This window comes from Otolemur garnettii, unplaced genomic scaffold (genome assembly GCF_000181295.1).
Source record: "Otolemur garnettii isolate 467f Iridium unplaced genomic scaffold, OtoGar3 scaffold00074, whole genome shotgun sequence".
NCBI lineage: Eukaryota > Metazoa > Chordata > Mammalia > Primates > Galagidae > Otolemur > Otolemur garnettii.
This window is the reverse complement of record NW_003852469.1, coordinates 836813-853081: the sequence shown is the minus strand read 5'-3', so window position 1 is coordinate 853081 and position 16269 is coordinate 836813. Positions and strand designations below refer to the sequence as shown.

General features: G+C 44.5%; 1 protein-coding gene and 1 long non-coding RNA gene across 2 annotated transcripts in view; both read right to left on the bottom strand.

The window, feature by feature from the left end:
• The window catches only part of LOC111726663, a 58542-nt gene extending 45021 nt beyond the window's left edge, over positions 1-13521 (bottom strand). The window contains exons 1-2 of the long non-coding RNA XR_002774379.1: positions 13223-13521; positions 12882-13015 (exon numbers count right to left, since the gene is read on the bottom strand). This is a non-coding gene — a long non-coding RNA (uncharacterized LOC111726663). The remainder of the gene's footprint in view (positions 1-12881; positions 13016-13222) is intronic.
• The window catches only part of XKR6 (XK related 6), a 206958-nt gene extending 192041 nt beyond the window's left edge, over positions 1-14917 (bottom strand). Inside the window, exon 1 of the mRNA XM_003793927.3 lies at positions 13658-14917. Coding sequence (XP_003793975.1) covers positions 13658-14412 — 755 coding nt within the window. The 5' untranslated portion in view covers positions 14413-14917. The remainder of the gene's footprint in view (positions 1-13657) is intronic.
• Positions 14918-16269: the final 1352 nt, after the last annotated feature.

Sequence of the window (16269 nt, the reverse complement as noted above, 5' to 3'; positions counted from 1 at the left end):
CCAGCCTGAGCAACATAGTGAGACCCATCTCTTAAAAAAAAAAAAAAAAACACAGAAAACCAGAAAACGTAGCCACAGGCACACACTTGCGTTCCAGCTACTCAGGAGATTGAGGCAGGAGAACAGCTTAAGCCCAGGAGTGTGAGGTTGCAGTGAGCTATGACAACACCACTGCACTCTAGCTCAGATAATAATCTCTAACCCTGTCTCAAAAAAATAAAAAAATTTTTTAACAAAAATAACTTTTTTTAAAAAGTAGCATTTTGGTCTTTAGAAGTTTGATGATATTTTTGTGACTAAAAATACACCACAGGAACTTGGCTCTTATTTATATCAATTAGCCTTTGGGGAAATTGGTTTCTGTTACGTCGTTTCGCTTAAAGCCAAAGTTCCAAGAACTTATCAATATTTTTTTTATTAAATCAAAGCTGTGTACATTAGAACTTATCAATATTAAGTGAAGACTTATTGTGAAGGGTTTTAGAGTAAGTTTCCTAATTCAAGCACAATTTTGTACATTTTTGCTATTATATTTGGCAGTCTATACAATTAACAGCTAAGACCAAGTAGTCACTTTTAGGGATGTTACTCGGGGATAGCACCCAATAAGGTCCCCAGCTGTAGGACATGGTTTTGGCCAAGTTACACTAGCTATGTCATAAATTGACATCCCAACCTTTCCTGAACAGATGAACTATTTTATTTTTCAAGACTTGAGATACTGACTAGTCTTAGGCACAGGACTCTAGTACTTTTCAGTTAAGCCACGAAGGCCATTTCACCTCAATGAAATTTCACTTAAAGAAAATGGATTTAAAACTCTAGTTGTATTGTTTCAATATATCTTAATTTAGCATATTTAATATGGCTCACTCTTAAAATAATTAAACACTTACCTATTATTTTTAAAAGCTAATTTAAATACAGTTTTAACTGACTAATGAATACTGAGCTCAGTCTGTTTTCGTACAACCTTCAGACTAAGAATCCTTTTCACATTTTTAAGGGAACTATGGAACTATGCAAGAGGTCTTACATGGGCTTCAAACCCTAAAACATTTCTTTACAGAGAAAGCCTGCCAACCCTAAATTAAAACAGAAATCAAATTTTTAGATGGAAATTGCCTTTTGTACTGCTCATCCATAGCATTTTCCATCAGTGTACCTACGCTGGGGACACGTATACACACACGCACCTGCCCCTCTTATTCCACAGGGTACCTGGTCTACACCATTATTTCTTTCTGAGTCTCTGCCCACCAAAATGCAGGCTCGCTCTCCCACGGGGTAAAGCTGTGGCCCAGGCAGGGACTACATTTCCCAGCCACCCTTGATCTAGGTCTAGTCCACTGACAACGGCATGTTAGTGGACGTGAAGTGTGTCACTTCAAGGGCTTTTAAGAAGCAGTCATACTTTCTCCACAGTCTCTTCCCCCTCTCTCTCTAGCCGAATGCTGAGGGTGGTGAGTCCCTAAAGATGTCAAAGCATCCGTGAGCCGGGACCACTCACAGTGAACACCCCATTCCTATGGTGTTGGGCCATTTTTGCTATTAGTTATCAAGGAAATGAACTGTAATAATCTCTAACATACACGTTGTAGATTGGCTGCCTTTCACATTTAACCAACTTATACTTCATTTGGAAGTTCTCCCAATCATCCTTCAAAAAAAGAGAAAACTCCATGAAAACAGACTGTTTATATTGCAGGAAGCCGTCTGTTTATTCTACCCATCAGTCTTCTCCTTGACAACTGGCTACTGTTGCTCTTTTCTGTTTACTGTGTGCTTAGATGAATTTCAATTTAAAACATCACTACAACCACATTTCAAATGAGCCAAAATTTAAAACCCTTCCTGCTCCACGTATGTTGTTCGAATGCTGATGCGCACTGACATTCTCACATTCCACACCAGACGAGGCTACAGCAGCAGAATTTAAGGGTGGGTTAAAATGCCCCTCTCCAGTTAGTTACTGTATGTAAAGCCCACAACGAGCGAGGAGTGATAAATTTCCCTTAACCTTGAACACCAGGAGGTCTCCCAACTAGAACTTCCCAAAGCAGTGGAACCCTGACATTTGCAAGAGCTGCATCTCGAGACCGTCGCTGATTCGTGAAAACGTGTCTGTGATACAATATCTGCTTCTGGAACATGGATTCCTTCACACACCACTGGCAAAATGGGAGTGATAACAGTAAAATGAAGAAGCACTGTTGGTTGGTGAGTAATTCTTCCCAGCATGTTCATGTTCCGAAGCTATCGAGGGCGAGATTTTTCCCAAATAATGAGAAAAACTCTGCAAAGGAAAAACAAATGCTGAAAATCCCATCAAAGTTCCTTCCTTCTGTCCAGTACTGGGCAGCTGGTTCAATCGCTTCTGTACCTGCTAAGCTCTCTCCACGAGGGCTACCCTGAAGCAGAGCTTTAGTTCTGGTAAACTTGACCTCTAGTAGAAGCTGACATCTGTAAGAATCTACATATCCGAGGATAAAACAAGACCTACAATCATCTGGGTATGACGCTGAGTGCCAATGTCAGCAGACTGTTGACTCTACGAGTAACCTTATTTGAATTGTCATTGTTTTTGCTAGTGCTCTAGTTACAAAGGTACATCGTTTTAAGTAGTCTGGCCTTAATTCTATTTTTTTCCACAGCCCTGTTATTTTTAGTGTGTAATTTTGCAGAATGAGAGGTTTTTCAGGAATGTGTATCTCACGTTACAGGAGATATGAGTCTATCACTATTAAAATAGTGGGTCGCAAATGCCAAGCAACAAGACCAACTCTCACCTCTTAAAGCCCCACTCACAATCATGTCACACGCCTGACCAACACCATCCCCTTACGAGGGCTCCTTCCCAGGTTACGACATCTCAAAAGCTACCCGAAAAGTATACACAGTCCCTCCCAAATAGCAGAAACTCCCAAATACAGCCCACAGTGCTACAAACATACTCCAATTCTCTATTTTTCCAAATGTATAATGTAATTGCTTTTAACTTCAGCTTCATTTTGACAACTTTTGTTTCATCTACAAACTGAATAATGAGCCCTTTTTTGTAGCTTCTCTTTTCCCCCACCCCAAAGGCAATACCCTCACCCACTACGTCCAACCCAAACCATTTGAGATTGCTCAAAAGATGTAATTTTTTATTGGAAGGCATATTTTCTTTCAAAACCATTCTATCAATAGAGAGCAAAATGGCAGCATTTTCAATACACAGTAGACGGCTATTTATAACGACTTGCTTGATTACTCAAAAGCTGCACTCCTTATGCCCAAATGAAATGACAGATGTGGAATTGTGTTCATTGTGATCCCACCTGCCCCTGACCTGGGCACGCCCACACTCCCCAGGCGCATCTCTGCTGGCCACTGCCTCCCAGGGGTCTCTGGCCCTGAGTTCCCGTTCCAGGGTCTTGGGTTTTCTCCACCTGCCACAGCTTGGGGGCACAGGCCTCAGGAGTGCTTGCTCAGCTACTGCACCAGCACCTCACCTGCTGCACCCAGGGGCAGCGAGGCCTCCCCTCCCCTCGCCCTTCTCCCCACGAATCTATCCAGCAGAATGTAGCCTAGTGGCTTTTATTCTCTACTCTCTTGATTCTGGGCTCTAATGACCCTCATTTAATGTCTATTAGGTTACTTCTTCCCTTTCATTCACCAGTTTCTTTTTAGGAATCCTATCCTTGGCACTGATTTCAACAAATATAACATTGCTGAAAATTTGAGACAGAAAATTTACCCTGGATTGAGTATCAATTTTCCAAGCACAATAAAAGGCTTCTAACCTGGCACTTCTGAGCACCAACAGTGATCATTCGTGTTCCTAATGACCTTGGAATAGTTCAAACTTCCGAAAGAAGCTCTAGAGCCAAAGGAATATTCAGTTGTGTTGTATAATTTTAATGCCACACATCTTCACAGTGCTCGAAATCTTAGGCATAGCACGTGGCAACAGCATCTGATGAACAGACACTCTCGCCAACCTACTCTGGTTAAAAGTTCCTATCACTGCTTATACTCCTGGCCCATTAAAATCACCTACAGAGCTTCTCCTATCCTCTCTACCCCTCTGTCTAGAAGATGCCTAGAGCTTGAGTTTACCAAAAACTCCAAAGTGTCCGGCACACGCTCCTTCTCCTGGAGAACTATGTCTGTAGATACTGGTTGGAATCAATGGTGCTGCTCATTCATCTGGGCACTGCGTGGGGAACCCTCACAAAGCCCAGGCTTTTCAACTACATGTATTCCCGAGCCCATCCCAGACCTCCTGCAACATCGTCTCTAATGGTGGATCCCAAATCCTTGACTTCCCAGGTGATTCCAATGCACAGCAAAGGTTTGGAAGCAACTACTGTACCACCTTGAGGACAGACCCGCTGTTCTCAGTGTTTCCAGCAGGTCAACAGAGAACCGACATATGGGTGCAGCATTCAGACAAGAACTGGAGGGCACGGTCGCACCTACAAACTCCTCTCTAAAGATCAGGGTGGGAAGGTGCCACTAGCCTGAGACAGAGGACGGAGGAAGCACTAAGAGAAAGGCCTAAACTCAGACCCGGCGCCATCACTCAGCCTTCTCAGTCACACGTGCAGTCCAATCAACTACAAGCTATAAACCTACTCTAATTTCTGTGCAGCTTAATACATTAAACTAGAAACCTGAGGTCCCGAAGAACATCAGCTTATACACCAGGAAGCCCCAGGGGTTCAAGAATATCATTCCTTCCATCTTCAATAGGCTGAAACAGCAAAGTCCCCAAATAAAGCAAAGTAAATCTGTCTACCCCCAGCTCAGTCAGCAGGACTCCCAACAGTGAGAGGCGCTCCTGGCATAGACAATGGGACCTACTCTGCCAGCAGGAAGGTCCCACTGTCCCATCCACAACCTTCCTCTCCACCAGTCACCAGTTCACAGGTTACTTCACTGCTCTACACTCACTTCTTCATCTGCAAAACGGGCACAAAACACTTGTGGAAATTAACTGAGACAATATACATAACAGAACTTTAAACATAGTTCCCTTTCCTCCTCAGTAATTTCCACTCTTTTTTGATTTTAGTCGCACACCTGACCATCAGGAGTGCTCACCTCATTTGGTTCCAAGTTATCACGTCCTTGTCCTCTCCTGATCCTAACCGAGGCACACAGGACCTCGAGAGCACTGTATTTATCACAGTTCCTCTAAAAGCAACACGAACCCTGTCATTATTACCTGTTTACCAACAACTCATTCAAAACCCACCAGAACCTAGATTCAGACTCACTTCTTAGGACAGATTTTGGTTTTTTTTGTAAATTCCTCAGGTCCTAGTTCCAGCACAGCAATGGCTATTAAACCCTAGAGAGGGTGAGAATTATTAAGGAGCTTGTTTAAAACACAAATACCATTCCCCACCCACCATTTTATAATTGATTCAGGCAAGGATTCTCAATGGATGCTAAAACTATAAGGTTTTTAGGAACCAAGACATTGACGCCTTGCCAAAGTATGACTCCCAGGAGGTATTTCTGATCGCAAAGGGAAAAAATGTTCCTTCCTAAGAAATCTGGCAGTCATACTTTAACCAGGAGGTCAAACCTAGCATCACTTACAGCAGGAGAGAACAGGCATCAAGTGTTTATTATTGATAGGATGCGAACAGAAAGCAGAAAGCAGCACTTTAGACAAAAATGTGTGGCCTGAACATCATCAAGCCCTTACCTGCAGCTTCAAGTTTACCAGACACAGAGAGGACAGATGACACCGGGAGGGAACCACGAGGGAATCCAAAATGTGAGACAGGAGAACTGGCCTGGACTCTACCAGAAAGGTCAATGACACGAGGAAAAAAGGGGGCTGGGGGTTGTGCTAAAGCTGAGGGAACTTACAAGTGATGCGTGACTTGTTATTAAATCCCTGTTTGCACAGGAGGGAAAAATCCCATAAAGGAAACTACAGGGACAACTGGACAAATCTGAATATGAAGGAGCTCCTGGGTGATTCTACACATTTAAGGATGGATAATTACAGAAATAGTTAGCTTTCTAAGGTGGGATAATGGTATTGGAGCTTTGTAGAACTATTCTAAATGTTTTGTATTTGAGGGGAAGTATTTATAGAGATGCAACGTTATGCTAAACACACACACGACTATATCTATATTACCAACTACTGAAGCCGGATGACTGGTAATAATGTTCACTTTACTAGTCTGCATTTTCTCTGCATGCTTAAAAGCTTCCATGATAAAAATTAAGCAAAAAATACACATTCCCTGGCCAACTCCCTGAGGCTCTGATTCCTTCAGTCTGTAGTAAGGAGACTACAGGTATTAGTAGGAGGAGGCTGCCTGTTACCTGAAAGGAGAAGGGAGTGTGGCTGCCCTCTGAGGGCCTAGGCTCTGTACTTCCCCACCCGTCTGTTTGATTGGCAGCTTCCCAAGCCATAGGGAAAATTTGCTGCCTGTCTTCACTTGCCCAGTATATTTCAGATGGAATGAAAAAGGAGCATAATAGAGATGGAAAAAGCTTCTACTTCAGGTACCTGTGATTCTTTGAGAGCAAGTGTTCATTGCAAACAAACATTTACAACTCTACCTCTTTTCCAAGGTGCTACGAAGAAAACTGTTGTATCTACCGTCCTGAAAACTGAATATTCTAATTTCTCCCTAGAAATGAATGATAAGCACAACCCGTACACTGTTAAGGACCAAGATAAAACAGAAATAGCTCCCTCACATTTTAAAAAGACAAAAACACTGTAAGCAAAACAAAATTTTAAAAACCACTTGTTTGATGTATCCAGAGAAAAGAAATAAATAAGAAATTCTTTGTTAGCATTAGGCAAAATACCTGAGGGGTGCAGGCCCCAACCCCTGGTACCAGCCTGTGGCCTGTTAGGAACTGGGCCTCACAGCATCCCCTCCTGTCCTACCCTCCCACTTCCCTCTCCCATGGAAAAACTGTCTTCCATGAAACTGATCCCTGGTGTCAAAAAGGTTCTGTTCTGTGGCCTGTTAGGAATGCATCCCCACCCAGCATGAGGAGAACAGCGGGCGGGTAAGCAAAGCTTCATCTGTATTTACAGCCGCGCCCCACAGCTTTCATCAACACCACTCCCTGGTGGTGGGGGCCGCTAGGTTAGGGTACCGTGGTATGTTTTAAGCTATATTAAAATAAAACAACACACCCAGCTCTACCCACAAGAGACCTATAGAAAACCTAATGTTGAATTGTATGTAGAATTACATTAATGTCATTGTCACAATATTCAATGAATCCTCTAAGCAAATCCCAACTTTACTAAAAATTCAGCTGGAGCCACAAAAGAACCTATACCTCAATCTAAGAAAGAAAAATTCACTTAACAGAATTATTTCCTAATCATGAAGCTATCTAAAAAAAAATTACAAACTAACTTTTCTTTTTTTTTTTTTTTTTTGAGACAGAGCCTCAAGCTGTCCCCCTGGGCAGAGTGCCGTGGCATTACAGCTCACAGCAACCTCCAACTCCTGGGCTCAAGCGAGTCTCCTGCCTCCGCTTCCCAAGTAGCTGGGACCACAGGCGCCCCCCACAACACCCGGTATTTTTTTTTTTTGGTTGCAGCCGTCATTGTTGTTTTGGCAGGTCTGGGCTAGGGATTCAAACCAGCCACCTTAGGTGTACGTGGCTAGCGCCTTAGCCGGTTGAGCCACAGGCGCCGAGCCCAAACTAACTTTTCAAAGTTAACACACACCAACCAATAAATTGCACTAAGTAATTCCAAGTTTCTTTCCCCCCAAAAAGAAATTAATCTTGGTAAACAATTCAGAAAAACCTCCAAAATATATGGCTTACATAGATCATGCACTGCTTGAGCTTAAAATATCAGATTACTGAAAAAAAATAAAGACCACTTTAAAATACAGTTTCATTTTTAGCTGAAAATGCAAATTCACAACATGAGCTGATAAAATCAGCATAACAAGTTTCTTGGAAAGTCTAATCTGCTACAAGTTTTAACATTAAGAATCAGACACAGTGGAACCTCTGTAACTTGACCGCCCAAGGGACTTAACAACCTGATCAGCACAGAGGTGGTCAACATAAGGCACTAGGCCCACTGTACTGCTTGCTACACACAGGTAGTGCATGTCAGGTCTGTGAAAACAGGTGAATTTAAGGAGGTGGTCAGCGCAGGGAAGTGGTCAGCCAGGGAGAGCAGAACCTCTACTCGTGATTTCTGGACTGGATTCCAGGAATGTGCACCATCTGTAATTTTGATGCTGTGTTTCTGGGTCATGCTGAAAATACTATGTTTCATCACTAGTTGCAGTTCTACTCTAAAGCGTGCCGTTCTTTCATCCTTGCCTTGAAAATTCACCATAAATGTCACGTTTTTACTGTTAGTGTTCGCCAAAAAAGAAGAAATAATCTTCAGAGATGTTCTCTTCATATTCAGTCTCCTTGAAGAAGGATCTCGGTCTAAATTTATCCTTCCAACCCCCACAGCTAACCGTGTATAATTTCTAGATTTTCTCAGGTGGGAAGAGGAAGGAGGATAAACCAGAGGAGGCAACTTCATGTGGTTAAATCTGCCCCTTTTCCCTTAATGGTACCAAACGCTCTGGCCCACTGCAAGATTATAAAAAAAAAAATCATGCTACATTTTCTTCTAATGTTTTTACAACTAAATATGTTATGTTTACGTTGTTAATTTTATAGAACCTGTCCTTTACAGGTTTCTAGGAGGCCACAATTAGACAGTCAACTGCCCTGATATCACTTGTTAAAAAATCTTTCTCCATTCACGGACTAGAAACGCCACCTCTAATCTACCAATTTATTTCCAGACTCTTTATTCCCCTTCACTACCTACTTGCTTAATTCTTCTGCCAGCAGCACAGGGACTACTTAACCACACACCCCAGCACATCTACTTACTGACAAGGCAAGTCTCAACCGTTCTCTTTTTTCTCAAAGTTGTTCTGACTATACTTTTTCTGGCTCAATTCCACTCTAAGTTTCCCCTCAAAAAAACCCCACCGAGACCAGGCATGGTGGTTCCTATCTGTAATCCCAGTCATTCAGGAGACTGAGGCAGGAGGATCACTCTAAGGCCAGGAGTTAGAGGCTGTAATGAGCTATGATCCTGCCCCTGCACTCCAGCCTGGGCAAAGGCCTCCTCCCAAAACAAAGAAACCATTAAGTTGCTTTTCCACCAGAATTTCACTAAGTTTATGGATAAAACTTATTAAGTTATAATATAATCTGACATTATTGCAACCCCATGATAAACAGATCACATAAAGCTTTCTGCACACATTCACAAAGGCATGCACACAATCTCTTCATGTGTCTGTGACGGGTACCCTGGCCCCAGACAGACAAGTTTCCTTATTTGTAAGGTAACCTTTCCACTCTTACATTACAAACTCTTAGAACTAGAGGAACATTACACATCACTCAGTCCACCATCATTTGTAATCTCAGTTGTTTCCTCAAATCTACTTAATAGAATAATTCCAAAATTAAACAGAATGATTATACCTTTTATGGACAACACAATCACAAAAATATCATTTATATCCCATAAAAGACAAATAAGTGGGCTACATTTATAGACAACTGCTTTGAACTTGAGAATCCTTTTAGAATGAGATCCATGCTTGGGGGTTTGTGGACCACCCACAACATGGCGCGCCCTCGAGACGCCAAACTGCTTTCAGACACTCCTGCTTCCGAGTCACTTTGTTACAGTGCCATTAACAGGGAACAAACTTCTCAGTATCAGATCATTCCTCTCCCAAATCCAACGTCCATCTCCACACAGAATAAGCTTGAAACCCGTGTTCACTGAGCCTGGCTGCCCATGTGGAGCTTCTGAAACCACAGCCGCCTAGGTCCTGTCTGCCCTAGGAGTCTCCCAACAGGTCCCAGGTACCTTATTCCTTTATAAACTAAACTATATTTTATTCTCAGTGAGAATTAGGGAATGTTCTAAAATAATCAATATGAACCAAAAAACACATAATACACTAAACACCTCAGATACGGGGGGTATAGAAGGAGGCTGGTTATGTAGAGAGCTGTGAACCTATGTTATACCAAAGTCTCAAGATGGAGCAGCGGGTGGGGGAGCAGGTGTTAAAGCCATGCTTTAGAAATCTGCAAAGTTTCAGACTGATGATCCCATTATGAAATGGGAAGGCATATTTTTTTCTTCCTGAAGGCAACCATCTACCCCAGCCCACAAGATAATGATCCTCACCTTAAAAACGGCAAATAACGCTAAAGAATTTGAGTAAAATCTTCTTTTACTCTAAAAGAGAAGGGTGCACACACATAATAATTGAGAGAAATGGCATCATGACATTTGATGAAATGCTAAAGAACCGTTGCTGTTCTGAAGAGCACTGACCACACACCAAGCCCCTGTAAAGGCGGCATCACAGCCAAGACAGGCCAGCACACTGAAGGAGAAACTGACATACAACAGCGCAATCCCCAAACTGAACCACCTGCTCCTCACAGCAAACCCTCCAAGAAAACGGTCTCACTTTCTATTAACATCATACTAAAGAGAAGCCTGATGTGAGTCACATTCCTGGCATGAGTGACTCACGCCTGTTATCCCTGGAAAAAAGCATCTGAAAAACAGAGCAAATGATACTATAGGGTAAGTTACATGTTGACCAATCAGTGAGGGTAAAGCGTGCATTAAATAGACCTTAATCACACAGCAGTGCTCTGCACAAGTAGGCTCAGGATACCCAATCACCCTACAGACAGCTGCCCTTCCATCCTCCAACTCCAGCCCAGCCACAAACACTTCCTTAAATCCTGTAAAGTCATTTTGGTAAAAGATGACAAGTAGTTGCCATCTTGACAAGAATGGCAATATCCACAGAAGCGGCACCACCGCCTTAATGTCCATGGAAGCTAAATTATCTTAAAAAGGCATTGTGCTTTGTCCAAGTAAAAGTCAAATAAGTTTACGTTTAAAAAAAAAAAAAGATGTGAAAAGACAGGTATTCACATTTTAATGGAATCAGTGTAGACAACATACAACTTCACTGAAATCTTTTCTTAGAAATGTGACCCAAATGTAGAATTCCTAGACTTTAATCTTTGTCATGTGACCACATGAAATTAGCAAACTTTAAATAGCAAATATGATTAAGGGAACTACAACCCCAAAAGACCTGCAGTAAAAGCAGAGATGACATATGTTTATACATACTGACAAGCAATTGTTTGCCCAGAGATTAAAACAAGGAAAGAATAAAAACCTTTCTCCAAAGTTTTTACATGTGAATGATTTCCATGCACACAACATGCCTAGCAGGTATTCAGAGAGCAAACCTTGCTCTAGGAGCGACCAAAACCAGCCTACTGGAAAAAAATAAATAAAATTCTTCTTCAGTAAATACTGGTTTTGATGTACAGCTATGTTAGAAGAAATAACTTAGCTGAATTATGTCTTTTAATACCTTAACTTTATGAAATATCTAGTAGTATATTCTAAAAGTACTTTTAAAAATTAGACAAAAAATCACAAGCATCTTTTAAATATATATATATATACCATATCTCACAGCAGACCTTGAAAGTTAAATGAAGATCAGAAAAAATATATATACCCCCTTACAAAAACTACAAAAGCTGAATTATACACTTAAAATGTGCGTTTTACTTTGGCCCAAAATCTGGACTTCTACATTGCCCAAACAGAATTAAAGTTTAGGTGAATTCTGCCTTAAAAGATTGTGAAACTGACTTCTGATTTCATATCCTGAAAGCTTACTACTAATAAATGCCTATGACAGATTCCATTAGAAACAATTCACTCAGGAATTTTAACCTGACACCAACATTTTTACTACCTATACTTAGAAGTTTAACACATGGAGATAGGTGACTTCAGCTTGGTCAGCAGAAGCCTAGTTATTACATATATGCCCTTAAATTCGACTAGTATTTCAAAACCTCTCTCTTCCCTATCCTTTCTGTCCCTCTTCCCCTTCATTATTTGCAGCCAGAAACCAAAAAAAAAAAGTCCCCAAATATCAAACACCCTTACACCTTTGATTTAGCATGAATTTGAACGTTAGGGGTGTTTAGGCATTTAGGTCTCAAACTCAGATCATATTACAAAATTTTATTTGCCCCCAAGTCATGCTCACAAAGGCTAAAAGTTAATCAATCAGCAGTTTTTCTGTTTTTTCCCTTTTTTCTTAAAAATTTATCAGCAGGAAATAAAAAAATCTGCAGACAAATGCAGCTAAAAAGAAAAGCTTCTTGGTTCAACCTAGAAACACCAGCCAACAACTCTAGGAGGATGGGGAAGCTCAGGAACCCCCTCACTTCCCCTATCCTGGATTTGCATTCCAACTGTAGAGCCAAAGTTCTCCCATTCACTCTCAAGATTTCATTCAATCCCATACTTTCTGAAATGTTCCTACTTTTAAAATTTCTGAATAGAGATCTGGACAAACCATTCAAAGGATAATGAACTTCACTTCAGGTAATCTGAGTACACCTCAATTACCTGAAATACTGAGTGCCTGAAACCTACTGGGCACAGGACTGGGGGCAGTCAAGGTAAAACGTCTTATTCCAAGAGCTTGTCTCTGAGTAATTTATCTACCGTAACATTTTTTTCTTTTGCAAATGCTCTCACCTACAACTCGGTCCTTCCAGAATACGCTTAAACTGATTGAAGTTGGTGGGCACAGATTTACTAAGGTTTAATGGGCTCATTTCCTTAGTTTAGCCAGTGAGGTAGACTGTGAAGGCTCCTGGCAAAAAAGAGCACCTGCAAGTGGTTTTTGAGGGATTCACCTGCCAAACAGGAATCTACAAAAGGGGAAAGGGCCATAAAGCCAAGCCTGGGTCCTGGGGAAATAGCAGTCACTTACACACTGGCCTTGCTACCAGAAACACTCTTCTCCCAGAAGAGGTGTCCAGGTGGCTAACTGGTTTTCTGGTGGTGAAGAGTTAACGACACCAAATGCTTGCACCCATCACATATTATCCAATTTTCACCTGTCAACTAAGAAAAGGGCACGTCTAATCCAGCAAAAAGTCATTTTTCCGTCAAGGAGGGTAGAGGTCTGGAGTCATTCGCAGGGGCTGGGATTGCGGGGAGGGGGGGGCGTGAAATAAAGGAGTGCTCAGGAGAGGCAGCGAGGGTTTCTCCACAGGGCCCCACACAGGCCACTGCAGAGAGAAAACGGGGGAAGGGGGGAAGATGTCTCACCGGGGGACAAAACCGAGCGTAAACCGACTGGCGGAAGGTTCTCACCCCCACCCCCAGGACGCGAACTGGGGTGCAGATAAAAGGCGCTAGCGGCTAGTTACCTTGGGATATAGAGGAAAGGGACAACAGGGATACAGAGGTCTGCAGAGAAGGAGGGGAAAGGATGAGGCGGGGTCTCAGTACTGAGTGCGAACCAGGGACAGAGAGAGGCAAACAGCAGGACCTGGGCCTCCCTGGGCCAAAAGGCGTGGCCAGAGAGCCAGATCAAGCGATGGTCTTTTTGAGACGCCAGGGGAAGTGCGTGGCCAACCCCTCCAACGCCCCCCGAGCCGAGCCCGTCCGAGGGGCAGCGCCGCGCGGCGCCAGGAGGGCGCAGGGGCCCCCTCTGCAGGGCCGGCCCGCCAGCCCCCGCCCCCACCCCCGCAGTGCTCTTACCTCCACACCTGCCCCATCTGCAGCAGGTGGATGACCGACTGCCAGATCCACACGGAGAGGCGGCACAGGCGCTGCGCCCCCGGCGTGGCCGAGACCCCCACGCCCGGACCGCCGCGGCCGTAGCCGGCCCCCATCATGGGGGGGCCTCGGCTACTGAGCCCCTCCACGGCGCCCAGCCCGCCGCCCGTGTAGTCCTGCACGAACCAGCGGAAGCTCAGGCTCTGCACCAGCAGCGACGGCACCAGCACGAAGAAGAGGGTCAGCCCGAAGAAGCCGTAGTCCCCCTTGCGGTAGTAGTCGAGGGCCAGCCACAGGTCGGTGCCCACGTCCCCGAAGAAGACCAGCAGCGCCAGCACGATCCACAGGCAGTCGAGCCACGGCCGCTCCACCTGCGGTGGCGGCGGCTGCGGCCGCGCGGCCGAGGGCGTCGGGGGGTGGCGGTCGGCGCCGGCGGCCGCGGGAGGCTGCAGCGGCTGGTCCCCCCCGTCGGCGGCGGCGGCGCTGCGGCGCGGCTTCTTGCCCAGGAGGGAGCGCAGGCAGGCGGAGCGGCAGCCCCAGTAGCACGAGGAGGTGTTGCAGCAGTGGCAGATGTGCAGCGAGCTGCTCTCGCCGGGCTCGCTGCCGTCGCCGCCGCCGCCGCAGCCGCCTCCCCCGGGCTCCCCGTCCTCCTCGCCGCCGCTGCCCACCGCCTCGTCCAGGTTGTGCAGCTGGGCGAAGCCCACCCCCACGCCACCGCCATCGGATTTCGCCGCCATCTTGACTCTCTTCCCAGCTCCGGAGGTTGGGGGGGGAGGGACGGACTGGGGGGGGAGGAAGGCAGGGAACGGGGAGGGGGGGAAACGAATGGAGAGGAAGGGGGGCGGGGAGGAAGCGGGGGAGCAAACGAACGAGGGGGGAGTGGGCCAGGGAACCCCCTCCGCTTCCGGGTAGTTGGCGTCACTTCCGGGCGAGCCCCCCAATCGCACGGCGCCCGCAGCTCCCCAGCCCTACCCTCCCGGCCAAGATGGCCGCCCTCCTGTGCCTCAGCTGCTGGGCGGGGGGCCGGGGGGTTCTCCCCGCCAGGGCTCCCCTTCCCCTCTTCCGTTGACCCCGAAACCCATCAGGTTGACCCCTCAGCGTATCAGAATCCCGCCGGGACGAGTGACGCGGTCCAAAATGATCCCTGGAGGGGGCAGTGCCAGACGTTTTGGGGTCCCCTTCCTCAGCGTCGCAGCTCACAGCTTTCCTCCTGGAGAAACGCCCCCTAACACCCTCCCGGCTGCTGGCGGAGGGGCGGGACCTCTGAGGGAAGGGGCGGAGCTAGTGCAAAGCAGGTGATTACGTGTCACTTCCGGGAGATAGGATGACCTCATTGTGTAGTTAGACAACCCCCCCTCCCATCTAAATGGCTGTGTCTCACCTCTTTGGCTGTTTCTTTTCTTTTTTCCTTTTAAATCTCCCTCTTATTCCTACCTTATTTTGAGGGTCTCTAAAAAGTACATGTCAGTTTAGATTCCCACAAACAACTTACTGATTCTCACTGCACTTTAGACACCTCTCTTCCTCTCTTAGCTCTGTTTACTCCCTCATTTTCTTGTCACTGACAACTTTAACATATTTTGCAACAAAGTTTCCACCACTCTATTAAGAAAACTCCAGGCAAAATCAAGTTGAAAGTCAGCTTGACTGTGGCTTAAATATTGGAGCAAGGATTGAATATTATGACCTTGAGTTTCATTTCTGCACTATCAAAAAATATTTCTAACAACTTTTTTAAAAGTGTGCCATTTAAAAACTCTGTGACCTTAATTGGGAAAATTCGGAACTAGCCAGGGCTTAACCTGTATCAGTTACTTGTTCAAGCTATGTAAGTGTATAAAGTATGCCTTTTAAAATTGTTTTGGTGCTAAGTCTCTGTCAGTAAACATGGCTTTAAATGAGTGAAAATGTTATCAATGTGCTATATCATTAAAAATAGGTGCAGGATACACTACTTAAACTTAGCTGACAAATTACAGAAGTGAAGCAGCACTGAATGGATTTGAATTACAATGATCTTCCAGTGCAAGTGTATTTGGAGCCAAATCAAAGCTATATGGTTACAGTTGTTACTGGTCGGGTGAAATGAACATTTTAAAGTTAAAAAAGAAAGAAAGAAAAAGCCTGGATTTTCTTTCACTGACCTTCCTAGATTTTTGAACTCATTTTTCTTATTCTATCTACTTCTCCTCCTTCAGTAAACTCTTCTAACACTAATAAATGTCTTTAAAATGTTAAGGGAACAAGTAAGGTAATGTTTGTAGGGCATTGTTCTCTCGAAGACGGGTACCTTTGACAACTTCAGTAGTTACCTTGGTGTATATAATACTTAAAACTATAGCACTTAGTTAAGTTTTGGGACTGGCAGGGCAAGATTGAGGGATACTACTTTTTTTTTCCAGACAGAGTCTCACTAGAGTACTATGGCATCCTAGTACTAGTACCTAGATGTGTACTCTCATGAGTATATGTGCCTAGCATCACAGCAACTTCAAAGTCCTGGGCTCAATAATCCTCTCAACTCAGCCTCAAGAGTAGCTAGGACTACAGGTATAAGACAGTAGCTAGGGCTACAGGTCCACCACCATGCCCAA